At 40.4% G+C, this 20234-nt stretch overlaps 1 protein-coding gene across 1 annotated transcript in view; it reads right to left on the bottom strand.

The window, feature by feature from the left end:
* The window catches only part of GRID2 (glutamate ionotropic receptor delta type subunit 2), a 797500-nt gene that overhangs the window by 131377 nt on the left and 645889 nt on the right, over positions 1–20234 (bottom strand). The window contains exon 11 of the mRNA XM_069976784.1: positions 17291–17603. Coding sequence (XP_069832885.1) covers positions 17291–17603 — 313 coding nt within the window. The remainder of the gene's footprint in view (positions 1–17290; positions 17604–20234) is intronic.

Raw genomic sequence — 20234 nt, 5'->3', positions numbered from 1 at the left:
GGCACGTGAGCCTCCCATAGACTGTCATTATGACAGGGAGGCTGGCAGGGTTCTCTGCCGCGGAATTACGCCTGTTTTGCTCTGTGTGAAAGGAGCCTTAAAGAGCGATATAGGGACAGAGAGGAGTGGAGTGGTGGGCATTGGATGATTGACTGGCTGATTCCCATAACAGTTTATCACTATCCAGTAAATGTGCACAACGTGATGTCAAAAGTAGAAATGACAGTGATATAACAATATGTGAATAATCAACTATAAAAAAAATAATTGAACACAATGAAGCACATGGGAGTTAGTGTGGGGTTAGTGTAGGGACTTGTGTGAACCAGGAGACCGGCACATGGTTCATGAGGCAATATGGTTTGATCAAATTATATACCAACATCCTGGCGTTGGTTTTTAAATGTAGCCGAGAGGCATTAGTATCAGCCATAAGTGTGATGTGCAACAGCTTCTTTCTCTCCATGTTGTATTTTACTTTTCTCCCTTTTCTAAACAGTTGGCACTCCTCTTTGTAAGACCCATGTGACCCCAATTAGCAGGAGGCACCTGTGCACACATGTCAAGTACCTCCTATTTTTCCCATTCTACCTGCAAGAGCAATGGTGAGTAGCACAACCATATTCACACTTGTGTTTTTTGGCGGCAGCTTTCTCTGCCGGTGTTGCCTGCTGGGTTTTGAGTTTGGTCCTGTGACATTGGGGTTACAGGGCCATTCTATGGCCTCCCTTCCCTGCTTGTGCACGCTTTGCGGGGTTGGCGGTCGTTGACCGACACAGTGTGGAGATAGTGTAGGGATGAGACATGAGGCAATATGGTTTGATTAAATTATATACCAACATCTTGGCATTGGTTTTTAAATGTAGCCGAAAGGCATTAGTGTCAGCCATAAGTGTGATGTGCAACAGCTCCTTTCTCTCCATGTCGTAATACTCAAAGAAATAAAGAAATGTCACAAAACGGGGCAAATCATCATAAAGGGGTCTTTATTAAATAGGACTTTTTACCATTTCCCTGATAGCCGGACCTGGTGCTTCTTTAGTTCAGCTCTGTTTCTGACCTCGGATATTATCCAGTAGTAGAGCAACACAGCCAGGCTAAGTGAGCCATTATGACAAATGGCTTTAAGTCTCTCTCCTTTCATTGCGTCTGTGTGTGCTCTGCTGCTCCAGAAGGTTAGGAAGCATAAAAACCACAGAGATATATGGACCATATAGTATAGTGTGGCATAAATATAGGCAGTATCCATCTGCTTTCAGTTATGGGAATACAATGAAGTGTAACGCTGCTTTTACACAGAACGATTATCGTTCGAATTTTCGCTATTTGAGCAATAATGTAAACACAGCAAATGATCCAGCGATGAGCGAGAAATCTTTCATTTTAATCTTTCAACATGTTGGCAAATTGTCGTTGGTTGTTTGCTAAAAATTCACAGATCGCTTCGTTTAAACAGTCTTTCAAATATTCACCCTAAATAAAAGATGGGCTTAAGCGATCTTAAAAACGATCACAATAACGATTTTTATAAAGATTTTTCTAATGATTTTTCTCCGTCTAAATCCTGATCGTTATAGAACCCAAATTGTTGCTTCAAAATCGTTAAATGATTGATTGGGCGAATTATCGCTTTATGTAAACGTAGCATTATGTGAGATAATGAGTGATAATGCAGGAAGGATGTCAGCTGTCTGTCCTTTGGTCTGGATTGTCCTGCTATGTGCTGTGAGCCTGTCAAGTAAAAAAGAAAGCAAAACATGACATTAATCCCCCTTAAGGGAGAAGTCCGGCGAAAATTTTTATTCAAGTATTGCATCGTCCCCCAAAAGTTATACAAATCACCAATATACACTGATTATGAGAAATGCTTATAAAGTGCTTTTTTTCCTGCACTTACTACTGCAAGAAAGCTTCACTTCCTGGATAAAATGGTGATATCACGACCCGACTCCTAGAGCTGTGCGGGCTTTGGCTGCTGGAGAGGATGACGGCAGAGGGATGCTCAGTGTCCCTCCAGTGCCCTGTGTCCCTCAGTGTCCCCCCCTGCCATCATTCTCTCCAGCAGCCACAGCTCGCACAGCTCTGGAAGTTGGGTCGTGACATCACCATTTTATCCATGAAGTGAAGCCTTGATGCAGCAGTAAGTGCAGGGAAAAAAAAACACTTTATGTGCATTTCCCGTAATAAGTGTTTATTGGTGATTTGTATAACTTTTTGGCAATACAATACTTTAATAAAAATTCCACCAGACTTATCCTCTAGTCTCAAGCTAGAAAGATACACAGAATACAAATATACAGAATACAATGTATTTATCAAACCCCTTTTTGTAATATGTACTAATGTATTTTTTTTTATCAATCCTTGGAGAATTTAATTACAATAGTAATGATAGTAATGTCACAGTAAAGAGTATTATGTAAAATAGTGTATACAGTAATGTTAAAGTACATAGGAAATTAAGTACATAATATTCCTTTGTATCTCAGAATGGTTGTTGGACCTTAAAGGGAACCAATCAGCCCGTTTGGGCCGATATGGTTCCCTTGAGCATTGTATAAAGCACCTGGAGCGGCCCCGGCACGTACCGCCCGCGGCCGCAGCAGGTGCTTTATAATGGAGAAAATGACTTTTATTCCCCGGCTCGTGACTAGATATGAGCGGGGAAGTAGTCGTGGTGGGCGGCTCCCCGCTCGTATCTAGTCACTGCGCTCTGCCTGTCAGCGCGCTCAGAGGGGATGATTGACAGGCAGAGAGGTCCGTTACTGGCCTCTCTGCCTGTCAATCATCCCGCCGAGCGCGCTGACAGGCAGAGCGCAGTGACTAGATACGAGCGGGGAGCCGCCCACCATGACTACTTCCCTGCTCGTATCTAGTCACGAGCCGGGGAATAAAAGTAATTTTCTCCGCTATAAAGCACCTGCTGTGGCCGCGGACGGTTGATCGGTTCCCTTTAAGGGGGGTACTCAGACCAATTTTTTTCCCTTTCAAATCAACTGGTGTCCTAAAGTTATATAGATTTGTAATTTACTTCTATTTAAAAATCTCAAGTTTTCCAGTACTTATCAGCTGCTGTATGTCCTGCAGAAAGTGGTGTATTCTTTCCATTCTGACACAGTGCTCTCTGCTGCCACTTCTTTCTGTCCATGAGCAGTAGCAAATCTCTATAGAAAACGTCTCCTGCTCTGGACAGCTCCTGACATGCACAGAGGTGGCGGCAGGGAGCACTGCGTGAGACTGGAAAGAATACACCACTTCCTGCAGGACATACAGCAGTTGATAAGTACTGGAAGACTGAATGCAACACCTGTTTCCCCCAGGTATGACCTTGATAAATCTCCAGTATACAATAATACAATAAGTATAAAATAGTTTTATTTAGAACAGTTGGAAAAATAATGTCTGGTTATAACTATTAATCATCCTCTAAAGTGGCCAAAATACAGCAGGATGACTGACTTATAAGCACTTCCAGCCATTTATTTTCATGTTATAATTTGGCTTAGTGTTAAATAGTCATGTATTGTCTATTGTCTACCTGTATAATATATCTGCATTACAGATTCCCATGCACTTCTACTGTACAGTATATGATATGCTCTACAGTATCGCTGTACAGTATCCCTGTTGGCTGATTTGAAACATAGTTTGGTGATAAAAGAATATAAAAAAGTGAAAGTTGTTTTTTATCATCCAAGTTTCATGTTTTAAAATAGTGTATAAAAAGCCACTGATCAGTCCGTCTCACTGTATGGCTACAAGCATTACGCATCAATTTTACAGCAATGTCCCAGCGATGCATAAAATGCGCCTCCAGACGAAAATAAAAACTTGCCTGTGCATCAATCCTTTTGTGTAGTAACTCTGAGCAGTCTATTCTCAACACAGGAAAAAGCTACTTCCTGTCAGCCATATTTGATCAAATTCAGAGCATTCATAACTTCATCTCTGCTTTCATTGTAAGACCTCCTATTCTTCATACTGAGATATACAGACATGACTTACTGAATCTATGACTCAAAATGTTCTTTAAAGCTTGGGACAGTGTGTTAGCTTACACATGGTTTCTTTCTTGCTTGTTCCAACTATATATATATATATATATATATATATATATATATATATATATATGCACAAAAGAAGAGCCTCATCAAAAAGTCTCAAAACACAGGACTAGCCAGATATCCCTCCGGGAAGGACCCAGCAAAAGGAAACCACCAAAACCACCATATTAAGTGGCCCTATAAGTCAATGTAATTACAAGGAAAAAGACTCTTCGATGAGGCTCCACGAGCTCTTCTTTTGCATATTCATGTTTCCCAGGGGGCAATGCACCTAGGACTTCACTGCATTGAGCGCTTTTACTAGCAGCCGGCAGTGTTGTCGTTTGGCTGGTCTCCCTGAGATAAGCGATCTGTTTCGCCACTTTAAGGACACATTCCACAAAGCACATGATGTGACCCAACATGTCTGTTTGCACAGATGTTCCCTTAAAGGGGAACTATCAGGGGGTTAGAAGAATCTGACCTGCTGATAGCCCCCTATAGCATTGGGGATTCTTAGGAGAAAGGTATGGGTCTTACCTTCCTCCTTGACACCATTCCCATGCCGTTAGCAGTGTAATCCTCAGTCCGGAGCACTGTCCTGCCCCCATCATGTGAGCCAGCATGCTCCTTTTAATGATAATCAGAGGAGCAGATGGACCGGATCTGTGCTCTGGGGGCGGGACAGTGCTCCTTTTGGTGCTCTGGACCAAGGATTACACTATTAACAGCACAGGAATGGCGCAGAGGAGGAAGGTAAGAAACACAGCTTCCTCCTCAGCTCCCTGGGTGCAATAGGGGGCTATCAGCAGGTTAAATTCATCTATCCTGCTAATAGATCCACTTTAAATGTGCTACCCAGGTCTCCCCCTATTTGTTTATATTGTCCAGGAACAGGGAAATAAAGTAAACTGTGCTGTTCCGACCACCTTCTGCCCACCTTGAAGAGCTTGATTGGCAGGCCTCTCCCTTTCTATGCATAGGAAAGTTCCTGCCAATCAAGCCCAGTGTGGTGGGATGGAAAGAAGCAGGCTGGGACTGCCCTGATAGCATGTTGACCCATTCCGGGCTGGATATTAAATTGCAGCTATGTCTTCGTTTTATGGTGCCCAAGGTCCATTTTAAAATTTATTTGTCATCTAAATGTGTGCCCTATGTAAGGACAACAAACTACAGCTACTAGTTAAAGGGGTATTCCACCCAAGAGCTAAAAAAAAAAAGAAAAATTTTAATTCTTCCAAACCCAACTATTCTAACTACATTTCCCAGCAGGCATTGCACCTCAGAGCCAACTATCCACTTCGTCTTGTAGTATCTGCTGATCTATGGGTCAATCTGCTTCTGCTTTACTCTGTAAACAAAATATCTATCTGTCCATCCATCCATCTGAATAGATAGCAGTGGCGTAGCTACAATGAAGGCAGGGAAGGCGACTGCTATGGGGCCCCTGCAGGAAGGGGGCCCGAGGAAGCCTGCCCTGCCTTCATGGTAGGTACCCCGCTCCCCCAGGGGTCCAGAGAGGAAGAGGGACCCCCACTGCACTGTTCAGCCCCCTCACTGTAGTGTAGGGTGAGCGGGCTGAACAGAGGAGCAGGACCTGCCAGGTCCTGCACGGCACAGGAGAGGAGTGAAGGACCTTTGGGTCACATGACCCAAAGGTCCTGAATACTTCTATGTGAAGATCAGCCTACAGGAGGAGGAGGGGGAAGCCTGGGAGCTGTAAGTGCTGTGTATGTGTGTCAGTGAGTGTATATATGTATCTGTGGGTATATGTATATGTCAGTGTGTGTATATATGTATCTGTGGATATATGTATATGTCAGTGAGTGTATATATGTATCTGTGGATATATTTATATGTCAGTATGTGTATGTATCTGTGGTTATAGGTGTGTTTGTGTATGTCAGTAGTGTCTCAAGTGATTGACAGGTTTGCTCCCAAAGATGTTCTGCAGCAGCTTCTATTAATGCTGGGCTCTAATAAAAGAACCCACCACTAATATCTGCTGCATTTTCTTTTATTTCCGTTGAGTATTTCTTATTACACTAAGATGATTTCCCTGTGTAAAGTCTACTCATGGTGTATACATCTGCACTAGTGTAATCACATTACCGCGTATATATGTGTGTATGTCAGTGGCGTATCTGTATATATGTTATTGGTGCCTGTGTGTGTATATGTGCGTCATTGTCTGTGTTTGCCGGGGGAGGGGGGGCGTACAGGATTCATGGGGCCCCGTACAGTTTTTTGCTATGGGGCCCCATGAATCCCAGCTACGCCCCTGATAGATAGATTAGAAAAAAAGGGAAAGAGAGAGCAAAAGAGAGATGAAACAACAGTGTCTACTTTCCCCATACTGCTCAGGAAACTGTAACTGTTTATGTTGTTACAGATGAGGTGTTACAGCATGCCTGGCAACAGAAGAGACAGACATCATGTGACTTTGGTCTCAGAAGGGAGGCGGAGGACAGAGGAGGGGAGACAGAATGGACCAGGAAGTCAGGATTTTCTGCAGCTTGATCAAGCTGGGTTCACACTACGTATATTTGAGGCTGTATAGCAACCAAAACCAGGAGTGGATTGAAAACACAGAAAGGATCTGTTTACATAATGTTGTAATTGAGTGGATGGCCGCCATTTAATGGCAAATATGTGCTGTTATTTTAAAACAACGGCTGTTGTATTGAAATAATGGCAGTTATTTACCATTATATGGCAGCCATCCACTCAGTTTCAACATTGTGTGAACAGATCCTTTCTGTGTTTTCAATCCACTCCTGGTTTTGGTTGCTATGAGGACCTGACATGAGGACCAAATACTGCCTGAAATATACGTAGTGTGAAGCCAGCCTGGGCCAAGGTGTAAGTCAGTATGTGCTGCAGACAAATGGCAAATTAGTGTAATAGATACCTACCACAAATAAGCTAAGATTATGAGTGGTGATTAAACAGGGTTAAATCAGGGTTAAAAATGGAGTACCCCTTTAATAACCATTGTAGCTTAACTAGCACAAAAGCACATAAGGATAATATGAGACCATACAGCAAATATTCAGCAAAGTTAATTACATAATCAAATATATTCTTTGAACTTATTAACAACATAAAAGCAGCACAATGATTCCTGATCATGATTCCTGATCAGGCAGCAGTGTTGAATGGCAGTAATAGGAAGATATCAGAGCTTCTTATAAATGCTCCTTCCAGTGTGAGTGTCTGAGAGGTCCTGACTTCATCTTAATTATTTGCTGCCTGAAGTGTCACATTATACATGCTGACCATCAACTCTCCAAAGGTCTGTGAGATCTAAACCTTCAAAAAGACTTTTGCACGCAACACATCAAATCTCTGCTGCCTCCAGATACCAGGATGCGGAAAGAATCTAATAGGCATCTGGAGCTGACTATGAATATCTCCCTCTCTAATATGAGCATTCTGTAATGCTCCCTGCCCTCCATAGCTATGTGCCCTTGACTAATAATCACCCTAGCATTTTGCTTGAACATGTTTTGCATAAAAGTTCTTATAGCCGTCTAAATACATATAGACATAAATATGGCCTAAATGACCATTATCATATTTTTACGGATTTGTTACATTGCAGAATTTAGATTTAGCCCTGAAGGTACTCGTAGTAGAGAGGGCAATGGTGTCTGATTAATGATTTCATTATATGGCTTGAACTTAGAATGAACGTTTCCGTGAAGTTCATGGAAGGTCCAAAGTTCTTCCCGTTCAAATGACATAGATGAAATCTGGTGTCCTTTACCCTGGAGGAACCAATTCAAAGTTCCTAAGTGTCAAACTTTTATATAAATAGATAAATTCAGTAAAAACCCTGGAAGGACTAACATATAATTTACTGTACATTAAAAAGGATTGTTATTTTAGGTAATAAAATGGCATTGGAAAATAATCTGGTAGTATGAAAAGTTTTTGGAATATCAAATTTTATAATAAATTATAAATATTAATAATAATAATAATAATAATAAGTAATAACATGGGGCAATCAAATCTTTAACCTTAGTTCAGAACGCTCATATTCCAATTTTCTGCATCACTTCCTCTTCACATCTTACTCAAACAGTATTTTATCGTGAAATTAATTTTGATTAAACAAATGTCATTTAAAGCTAAATATTTATTTATTTATTTTTATTTTTTTTAGTAATTAACCCACATAAATGATGTTGGCATCAGAACATTTTCTGTATGTAATTAGAATTGGAGGGGTTGTCCCAGGTGTCTCAAAAAGCCATTAAATATATAAAATTTCATGGGGGAAAAATTAAAGGAGAAGTCTGGAAAAATGTTTAATTAAAGTATTGTAGTGATCCCCAAAAGTTATACAAATCCCCAATTTTTACGGGAAATGCAGTGTTTTTTTTCCCCCTGCACTTACTTCTGCATCAAGGCTTCACTTCCTGGATAACATGGTGATATCACAACCCGACTCCCAAAGCTGCGCGGGCTGTGGTTGCTGGAGAGGATGATCAGTGTCCCTCCAGTGCCCTGTGTCCCTCAGTGTCCCTCTGCCATCATCCTCTCCAGCAGACACAGCCCACACAGCTCTGGGAGTTGGGTCGTGACATCACCATGTTGTCCAGGAAGTGACATCACCATGTTATCCAGGAAGTGAAGCCTTGATGCAGTAGTAAGTGCAGGGAAAAAAGCACTTTATAAGCATTTCCCGTAATAAGTGTACATTGGGGATTTGTATAACTTTTGGGGGGCAATACAATACTTTAATACAAATTTTCTCCAGACTTCTCCTTTAATTAAATATGTAAAAGTCAGACATATAAATCCTTATTAGACTGGATTCACATACCAGGTGGTGTGTGTGTGTGTGTGTGTGTCCACAAGGGGGGGGGCAGGAGTGGGTGATCAGTAAACAGGTGGGTGGGGCGGAAATCCTTCCCATATCTACTGCTATGGTAAAATTGCAACAGAATCCTGGATCACTTAAGCCCCACCCTGCAAATGGAGACACCCCACCCCACCTATAGATTGGCCATCAGTGTGTATGTATTCTAGGACTAGAACTGCTAACATGTACATGGTGAGGTAAGAAGTCTAAATCTTGATCTCGCTGCAAGGGATGGTCTGCATAGACTGCATAGGCGTTATGATGGAAAAGGCAGTAAGCCAGAGAGTGAAGCACTCAGCTGTGCGCTTCTCCCGGCTCTAACAATTGGAGCTGGCCTTTAAATTTAGCAGAAGTTAAAGATATGAAAGTTGTACTCCACTTGATTTCTATGGACGATAAAAACTGTTTTGGTTTTAGACAGTTGATTATCTCCCCTATTGTTTCCTTGGAACGAGGCATCATGGGAGTTATTTATATTATAGTATTATAGTCACCTGGGTCTAAGAGGCTTCTAATATACAGCTAAGTATCCAACCTTAAACCAAGTAATTGCTAAGGAATCAGTGAGGCGGTCTTGCACTGTCTCAAAAAGAAATATATCAGTGATCCTCCTGACCTAGTTCTAGTGTACTGATCTCTGACTGTTGAGACTGGTAGAGAAATAATAGCTTCAGTTACATGGATGAGCTAAACATTTTGGTTACTTTCTCACATTGCAGTTAATGCATATGGCCAAAACCATGCCCTCACAAGGTTACCAATATCCGATCAATCCCGCAACATTGCACAGCTGTTAACCACATGTGGGTGGGATTTGTCTGGAACACAAACTCAGGAATGCAGCCTTGGTTGGGGCACGTGCTTTCTAGAATTAGACTCCAAAGAAGCAGCAAGAGGTTGTTATCCAGCCCACTGAACGGGAAGGCATCAGGAAACAAATGCGGAAGGTTCAACAAGGTTCGAGTTCGATAGAACCTAAGATTTTCAGAAGTTCGATCATCTCTAGTGTCATGCACCACAAACATAGAAGTTAACCTACAGTACAGTACTTTAACCCATTAAAGACACAGTCAATTTTGGACTTCAGGACAAAGCCCCATTTTGACCTTTCTTAAAGGGGTTATCCAGCGCTACAAAAACATGGCCACCTTCTTCCAGAGACAGCCCCACTCTTGTCTCCAGTGTGGGAGAGACTTTGTAACTTTAATACCATTGAAGTGAATGAAGCTTAATTGCAAACCACACCTGAACAGGAAACAAGAGTGGAGCTGTCTCTGGAAGAAAGTGGCCATGTTTTTGTAGCACTGGATAACCCCTTTATTGTATGTGCTAATAACTTTGTTATGCTTTAACCCCTTCCCTCTGAAGGACATACAGGCACGTCCTGCGGCAGATGGGGAGGTTTAGAGAGGGGCCGCGTCACGACATCGCTCTGAATCCCCCTGATCCTGGCTACTTTCCGCAGCAAGGGACCCCGGCACCCACTAATTAGAACAGTTAAATGCAGCTGTCAAATATGACAGCTGCATTTAAATGTCCTTTGCAGCCTTACCCCTGGTGTCTAGTGGCCGGATCTCCCTCCATGATGCGATCGCAGGGGGGGAGACCTGTTACACTGGCCGGGTCGGGGCTCAGCGTCAGAATGATGCTGATCCCTGCTCGGCAATTAATGTATGCAAGTAAGTTACCAATAAAAAGTACAGATTATAGCACAAAAAATGACTTCTCACACAACCCCAAAGACCAAAGGATAAAAGCATTATAAGGATGGAAAAAGAGCAATTTTAAGGAACATTTAGTTTTTATAAAAGGTTTTAATTTTTTAAAAGCTTTCAAATAAAATAAAAGTTATACAATTTGCATATCATTGTAATCATACTGACTTAAGGAATGTAGATAGCATGTCAATTCGACCATAGGGCAAATGGCGTAAACACAACCCCTCCCCCAAATAAAAAATATTGCATTTTAATTTTCAATTTCAACACGCATATATTTTTTTTCTGCTTTTGCAGCATATTTTATGCAAAAATTAAGTTTTTCAAGTACAATTAGTGACGCAAAAAAAAAAAAGGGCTCATGTGGGTATGTAAGTGAACAAATGCAAGCACTGTGGCCTTTTAAATACGAGGAGGAAAAAAACGAAACGCAAAAACCAAAATTGGCACGGGAGGAAATGGGTTAACACTCAAGCTATGCTCAGACATAGTAAAACAAAGGCAAGATACAACAGGTATAAAAAGCAGCCGTATTTTGTATCTAATAATGTGCTACACTGGAGTATATGGAAATATGTTGGTCTGTGCACACATTGTAAACAGAAAAAACAGAAAAAAAGTCAACATTTGTTAGCAAGGTTCAGACAGGTAGAAGTTTTATTTTTAATAGTTCGACTATGTTCCCATTATGGAAATGTGCTGTCCTATATCAAGGAAATACGGCTGTCTATTGACAATGAGGGCCACTAAAAATTATCATTATTTTTTGCCTTCAACATTAACAGGTGCCTTTCCCGCTATGATACCGTAGTGGGAACATCGCCCTTGTGCAAATTGTGGTGGGCCAGCTTTTAATCATCATGCACATTTGCAATTTGCAGATTTGTAATTGTACAATTTGTAATTTACCTATTTATTTAACAAAATCAGGTCTTCCAGGACTTATCATCAGCCGTATGTCCTGCAAGAAGTGGTGTTTTCTTCCCAGTCTGAAACAAGGCTCTCTGCTGCTACCTCTGTCCACTGTCCAGAGCAGGAGTGAGGGATTCTACATGTATTTGCCACTGCTCTGGGCAGTTCCTGACATGGACAGAGGTAGCAGAAGAGAGCACAGTGTCAGACTGGAAAGAATACACCACTTCCTGCAGGACATATAGCAACTGATAAGTACTGGAAGACTTACATTACAAATACATTACAAATCTATATAACTTTCTGACACCAGATGATTTGAAAGGAAAAAAAATCTTCAAAGTACCCCTTTAAAAACAAAAGTTTGATTTTTGATTACTTGTGTTGAGGTCTAATATTTAGGATATGTTATCAGGCATTCTTTGGATAATGCTTTGGAGAATAAACTGAATATAACATTAACCCTATTATCTGTGGAGAAATCTTTCTGTTTTCTTAATTTACATGGTAGATGAGTAGCAGTGGTGTCAGCATTATTAAATTAGGAAATTTCACACTCCCACACATCAATCACTCTTTCCAGGAAAAATAAAAAGCCTTATAAATAAATCACTCTCTGAGTAAGTGGGTGATGTTAAGTAGAGTCATGGCCAAAAGTTTTAAGAATGATTCAAATATTAATTTTTACAAAGTCTACTGCTTAAGTTTTTAAAATGGCAATTTGCATATACCCCAGAATGTTATAAAGAATGACCAGCTTAACAGCAATTACTTGCAAAGTCAATATTTGCCTAGAAAATTAACTTTACACCCAAAACACATTTCAACATCATTGTAGCCCTGCATTAAAAGGACCAGCTAACATCATTTCAGTAATTGCTCCATTAACACAGGTGTGGGTGTTGATGAGGACAGGGCTGGAGATCAATCTGTTATGATTAAGTAAGAATGACACCACTGGACACTTTAAAAGGAGGCTGGTGCTTGGCATCATTGTTTCTTTTCTGTTAACCATGGTTATCTCTAAAGAAACACGTGCAGTCATCATTGCACTGCACAAAAATGGCCTAACAGGGAAGAGTATCGCAGCTAGAAAGATTGCACCTCAGACAACAATCTATCGCATCATCAAGAACTTCAAGTAGAGAGGTTCCATTGTTGCCAAAAAGGCTCCAGGGCGCCCAAGAAAGACCAGCAAGCGCCAGGACTGTCTCTTAAAAGTGTTTCAGCTGCGGGATCGGGCTACCAGCAGTGCAGAGCTTGTTCAGGAATGGCAGCAGGCAGGTGTGAGTGCATCTGCATGCACTGTGAGGTGGAGACTCTTGAAGCAAGGCCTTGTCTCAAGGAGGGCAGCAAAGAAGCCACTTCTCTCCAGAAAAAAACATCAGGGACAGACTGATATTGTGCAAAAGGTACAGGGAGTGGACTGCTGAGGACTGGGGTAAAGTAATTTTCTCTCATAAATCCCCCTGGAAAACAGCTTATTCGGAGAAGACGAGGTGAGCGCTACCACCGGTCTTGTCTCATGCCAACTGTAAAGCATCCTGAAACCATTTATGTGTGGGTTTGCGTCTCAACCAAGGGAATCGGCTCTCTCACAGTCTTGCCTAAAAACACAGCCATGAATAAAGACTGGTACCAGAATGTCCTCAAAGAGCAACTTCTCCCAACCTACCAAAATCAGTTTGGCGATCAACAATGCCTTTTCCAGCATGATGGAGCACCTTGCCATAAAGCAAAGGTGATAACTAAATAGCTCAGGGAACAAAACATAGAGATTTTGCGTCCATGGCCTGGAAATTCCCCAGATCTTAATCCCATTGAGAACTTGTGGTCAATCATCAAGAGACGGGTGGACAAACAAAAACCCAACAAATTCTGGCAAAATGCAAGCATTGATTGTGCAAGAATGGACTGCTATCAGTCAGGATTTGGTCCAGAAGTTGATTGAGAGCATGCCAGGGAGAATTGCAGAGGTCCTGAAGAAGAAGGGTTAACACTGCAAATATTGACTTGCTGCATTAACTCATTCTAACTGTCAATATAAGCTTTTGTTACTCATAATATGATTGTAATTTTATTTTTGTAGGTGATAAAAACATCTGACAAACACACATAAAAACAAGAGGGCAGCAGATCATGTGAAAATATAATATTTACGTTAGAGGAAGTGCTGTGATTAGCACGAAACAGCTGTAACGATCAGTGGAGGGTGCTGGCGTGGTGCACCGTCGTCTGCTAAGTGTGCGATTTTAAGGAATCAATAAAGAAAAGCTTTTTATGGTGAGTGCACTCTCAAGATTCTTCTATTTTCAAGTGTTTTATGGACCTGTATTTCCGAGATGCTTGCACCTCCAGAGCAGCGTTCACTATCCGGTTCCCCTTAGCCTGCTATAACCCCGTCCCAGGTGTCTTGTAGTGCCGACCGCTTTAGCCTCTATACATATATATTTGTTTTTGTGTTTTACGCAGTCTGGCCTATGGTAAAACAATGTCCGCGATTAATTAAAAAGATACGTTCCACTGAATGAATGGAATCCCAGCCGGTGTGTATACACATGGGGGGGACTACCTACAGGGGCAAAGGTATATTGGGGATACTACCTCTTGGGGGTGTAACAACAGGGGTGGAGAAATGGGGACCTAACTCTTATTTTGGGATGCAGAGAGGTCTTAATTAATATATGAAGTCACAGTGGGACCTATACTATATGAAGGAACAGCGGGGGCTTGTTTACTACAGGCACAGAGTGGCCTGACTATTTTCAAGCACAATTTGGGCCCAACTGCCTATATGAGAGTACATAGGTAGCACTGCTACTGTGTGGATCTTACTAAGATTAGGATGGTTCTGGAGAGAGGGGCCTAATGTTTGTCTGGCAGATTCAAAGAAGTCCCCATGGGCTGAACCAGATAGAGAAGAAGAAAAAAAGCAAACAACTTGACTTGCAAAAACATCACTTGCATTTTCAAGCAGAGATGATGCCTTCTATGGGTCACTGGATGTAACTGCACTATAATCACTTATTAGGTCTGCAGAACCTGTGTAACAGGAATATACTGTACCTCTATATGGTCACTGCTTAGGGAGAATATTGGTTTTCATATTGTGGATTTTATTTAGTAGCAGTCCAGTGGTATTCTCGAGGCTACTAGCTCATTTTTGGAGATCGGTGGAATTCTAAATACTCAGACCCTGACCAATCAATACTAAAATCACTGTTTGTGGGAAGAGGCTAAAAAAAGAGAAATACTAAATTAACACATATGTGCAATATTTTAGCCCTGTTTCATGGGATCTATTCTTAAGCCATACAAAGGCATCATGGAGCCAGGCTAAGTCGTCGCACACATGGGCGAATAAAGTATCATTCTCTTTCATTACATTAGTGTATTGCTTCTTTTTCTTAAGAGAAAAAAAAAACTACATACTTATATAGTATATTATTTTAAACAAGTAAGCCTGACTGTTAGCATTGACTTCATTAGACAGTAATATTTTGCTACACATAAGTCTTGGAAGTCTCATGCAAGTGAAAAAAAGATGATTTAACACAGAAGGGAAAAAATGCAATTACATTGCGTGTCTGTCACTTTCAATTATTCTACTATTCCCATGTGGTCTTGGGTCAGTAAACAGTAGAGATTCAGCAAATAAAGTTTGTGTTGCGTTTAAACTGAATGTGAAATATTAGATGACAATACTAATGAAAGTATTTCAATACCACTCTGATATTTGGTAACCTAATGGGACTCTATGATTAGATCTCTTCACTATACAGTACACTCCTCTGAGCAGTTGTCCTATTTGATTTTCCGTTATTTTTTTTCCATCAGACTGAACTGTCATATTTCAGATTATAACCCTCCTGTTATCTTTTCCCTTATCAGATAAACATGCAGGGAAAATGGAGAAAAGAAACAATTACATTACTATTGGACTTTCAAGCAAACACCTTCGAGGTATAACCAGTAAAGGTTTAGCAAATATAAATCCACTGACATTAGGATGATAAGAAAGCCACTGAAATGAAGCAGATTGAAATACTTTACAGTATAGCGTTATTCCTTATATAATAGACACATAGAGGGACATTTATTAAGTCTGGCGGTTTCTGAGCCACGCTTTGCTGATTTATGTAGAGGCGCACTGCCTCAAAATAAGTCTTGAGCACATGGAATGAAACCTATGCAGGTTGAGGCCTGGCAATGGTTTCCTTACCATTTTTGTGTAAGAAAAATTATGAATTCAGCGGACCCAGAGTGCGTGCCCCCTGTTCCGTCCCCTCGTTACCCCCTCCCGGCCCCCCAAGCGTAAAGGGGCCAGATGTGAAAATTTGCAATAAATTTCCAAATAAACTTATTTGAATCTTGCCTTTTTACGCCAAAAAAATTAAATTTTTTTAGCTTGATAAATGTCCCCCATATTGTACTAAGGCTGTGTTCACAAATGGGGCAAAATTTATCAAGGGTTTTGCACCTAGTTTAGGTGAGTAATTGTTTTGATTTTTTTGCCCATTTTTGGTCTAAGTTCTATTTATGAACCAGTTTTTGACAGGTGAATATTTTTTCACATGCATATCTGCCTGTTTTGGGTTTTCACCCAAAAGTTTGCATAATCTGGGATTTACGCTTAACTTATCATTTGTGACTTTTTAAAAAGTTGCACCAACTGATGCAGACTTACGTCGGGTCAGTAACAGGTGAATTTGTTTGTTTGTGACTTTTTAACTTTTTTGCAACAATTTTTTGCATAGATGCATTCACTATAGCAGTGCTACATTTTGATAAATTGGTCACAGGGTATTGGAACAAAATGTACACCAATCCCTATTAGAAGAGTCACATAAATTAGACTCCTAAGTAGATGTCGCCCACAGTGTTTTTGTTGAGTTTTGCTGCAATTTTCCAACTCCTGTGCCGCCAATTGTGGCAAAAATTATGCTATTTTCCAGGAATTGTGCAATTATAAGTTCAATATTTTTATTTTATAGAAATGTTATGGTAAAAAAAGAAGAATATTAATATTTTACTACATAGTATTTTACATAGCCTAAAAGATATGTTTAACACATAACGTGAAAACTGGATACAAAGTGTAACTGTAACTTTAGGTATAAGTTCCCCTCCCCCGGTTACCATCCTTCACATTCCATCGCTATATCTGCTATTCCTAGGCTCAGCTGCAGTGTGGATGTAGAGTAGCCTCTGTGCTGCCTCCTATACATACAGTAAACAGTCACTATACTATAATGTCACTAAAAATAACATCCTGCAATCCTACCTCACTGTAGCAAACCTTCAGAAGTTCTCAGACCAGCACTGAGCAACCCGACCTGTAAATCCAGAGTTTTCTCTTGGTAGTAAGCCTGCAAACTTTGTGAGCTTTTCCTGCTCACCAATCCCCTTGGCCCCTCCACCATCCATCGGCTTATATGGGCAGAGCAAACCTGCTCTCACTCCGCTTAACTCTGTTGTAGACAGCTTTATCTTTGTGATGAACATATAAAAATTGAGGGGGAGGAGGAGAAACAGTCTTTTGAGTACAGAAGGAAGCTCTTTTGCCTTATAAGATATATTACTGATTTTCTTATATTCGCTTGTACTGTCAGTTTCTGCAAAGTTATTTGAAATCTAAGTTCAACTTAAAACAATATATATTTTTTTGCTGATAAGTTTCCATTAAACAATATAAGTTCAGGTTATGGTAATTTATAACATACTTTAACTTAAATAAAATGTACCTTGTTGCACAAAGGATCCATACACGAACCACATGGAGTTGTAAAGGGTTGTAGAAGTCATAGATCCCATTTGCAGCCGTGGAGGATTAAGCCAGTTTAACAGGTATACCAAAAGTCCTACCAACAGAACAGTTCCAGCAATACACGCCCAAAGAGACAGATCAAATGGCGCCAAGCAGGCAAACATGTCCACAGTCCTCTCTGCTTTTTTCAACAGAACTCCCACTGAGTAATCCATATAGCGAGTCGTGAAGTCTACTACATTCTCTCGGTCGGGTGTGATGGTCAAGGCGGAAATCCCAATGTCAGCTCTCTGTAATAATAAAGGAAACAGATTATTATAGGCAATTGTAGGTTATATGTTCATATAACAAGAACAAAAAGATACAAACCGATACCATTTGCAAACCCACTGTTGATTTAAATACAAATATCTGCAGTGTTTTCAAAATGCTATAGTTGCACTCTATTTTGAAAGTTGCATGCGCCCTGGAATAAAAAATTTTTTCCTTAACTGACCAGAGATTGGTAATGATGAGTAATATTAATTTAGATGGGAGTATCAATCAACACAATTTTCTATTAACTTTCTGGCATGAAAGACGTATTTTACCAGCCTTCAGCTGATATTAGACAGGTGCTATAAATGTGTGCTTCCTTTTGTGTCCTCTTGGCTTGTTACAAGATTTCAAAGGAAACAACAAAACAAAACAAACCAAACATAGTTGTGTTATACTCTGTTGGGAGATGTATAGGTGTTTATGTGTGGCCACCCAGTGGTTGTGATTGGAACTGGCACTTGTATATTGTATTGAAAATGGGAAGAAATTGGAATCCTTATGTTAATTCAAGAAAATTAAACAATTATACTTTTACAATAATTTAAATTTCATGTTGGTGGTTGAATTGACATGGCAGAATACTACTACTTGCATATTTAGGTCCATGTTGTAGTCCGTGCTTTTTATTTTTAATTTCTAACTTCCACTTTCAATTAATTATTTTTTTCAGATGAAAATAGGTGATAAAATATCACAGCTATAAATATCTGCTCTTTCAGGGCTAAGCGGTCAAGTGGGAAGTCTTAGGGCTCTATAACACGGTTTGATAATCAGCCGAATCAGGCCGAATTGACCAATTATCGCTCTGTGTAAAAGAGACAATGATCAGCCGATGGCAATGATCATCGGCTGATCGTGTCAAATGGTCTGACAGCAAAATCGGGAATGTGGAGAGGTAACTTATTAACAGTTTAGGGCAAGGGCTGCAGGGACATCGCTAACGATGTCTGTGCAGCCCTTGTTAAATGATTATCGAGCCGTATCATAGCTCAATAAGTGAGTGCTGATCTAGCAGATTGGTGCTTGTTTATATTATTAATCTGCCCCTCTAATAGGACCCTTACTGAATAATTAAAAGCTACTTTTGGCTACTTTTGTCAGAATAATCAGAGATTTACAATAACAACAACATACCTTGGTACTTTCCCACAAAGCAATATACATATATTTGCTCAGTTCTTTCTGCTCTATAGCTTGCTGTCTACAAATTGGACTACAATCTTTTACATGACAGGATCCCTTTAAAAAAAATCAAACCATGTCTGTTGATATGTGGTTATTCCTTGCCAGAGAGCTCAAACTGAAACCATAAGTACATGATACACAGACAGGCCACCAAAGTTTTAATACCGTGTTTCCCCGAAAATGTGTCTTAAATCAATCTTTTTCTCCCAAAGATGCACTAGGTCTTGTTTTCAGGGGATGTCTTTTTTGCTTATTTTGGTCTTATTGTATGGTATGGTGGCTTCTGGCCACCAGGGGGAGCTCATCATAGCACACCCGTACAGCACAGTAGGAACAGCGTATGGTAGGGTGGCAGGCGACGGGATAGTGGCAGACTGTTTACAGCTCTATATCTGGCGGTAAGGGACAAAGGGTATAGCTACAGGCAACAGGCCTCTTAATGGCTCGCCTGAACATTTACAAGTGACGGCCACAGAAGGGAACGTTAGGGTTGGCACTGGGTTACAGTCTTCATGTCCTGCATGCAGCTGCTTTGCCATGGACAGTGAAGTTAGGAGACAACGGCGGTGGGCTAAAAAGAATCACCCTGGTGTTCTGTTTGGCGGTCATGTTTCCAAACAAAAACTTTGGGAAAAGCCTTATATTTAGCAACTCAGCAAAAATTCTACTAGGTCTTATTTTTAGGGGATGTCTTATTTTTGGGGAAACAAGGTACTGTAGGAGGTTTAGTTGCCAGTGGATGAATTGCATTTACTTGCAGATATTCATGGATGTAAAGTCTTTAGCATTCCTAAAGACTTGTTATAACAAAAGTGGCTGCCTACAATATTTACACATTGAGATAAATGTCAGTGACAATTAAATTGGTCTGTAAAGTGTATGTATAAGCAATGTAAAAGGTATGTCAATGTTTGTTTACCGACTGTACTGTGATAATATCAGCCACTGTACACCCATTATTACAAGCATGTAAAAGATATCGCCTCTCAGTTTCAGAAGTCGTCACTTGACATTTCATAAGCCATTGTCAAGGGCAACACACGCTGTACATAGAGCCTGGCAAATATTTTAAAGTAATTAATTTACGTTAGTGCTTTGCTTCAGTGCTTTGCAATGTAGTGTGAAAACAGTCTCCTGGAGAGAAGAAATGAGCCAATCCCTAATTGGACTGTAGGTGGGAATGGTCATTCACCGTGTACGCATATAACTGGAAACATTAGTAGTCATATAGTGCGAGTCTACGGAATATCCATATTTATAATTTAATATTGCATTACTTTTGCATCACATACATACAACGTCACGTACAAATTGTATTGAAATGATTATAAAATCTACTCTGCTTGTTAATGGGTCGCTACAATATATCCCAACAGTACAATTTGCCATGATAAGTCAATAAAATATGACTTTAGCCG

Source organism: Dendropsophus ebraccatus, chromosome 7 (assembly GCF_027789765.1).
Source record: "Dendropsophus ebraccatus isolate aDenEbr1 chromosome 7, aDenEbr1.pat, whole genome shotgun sequence".
NCBI lineage: Eukaryota > Metazoa > Chordata > Amphibia > Anura > Hylidae > Dendropsophus > Dendropsophus ebraccatus.
The sequence above is the reverse complement of the archived record's forward strand: the minus strand, read 5'-3'. Positions and strand labels throughout refer to the sequence as shown.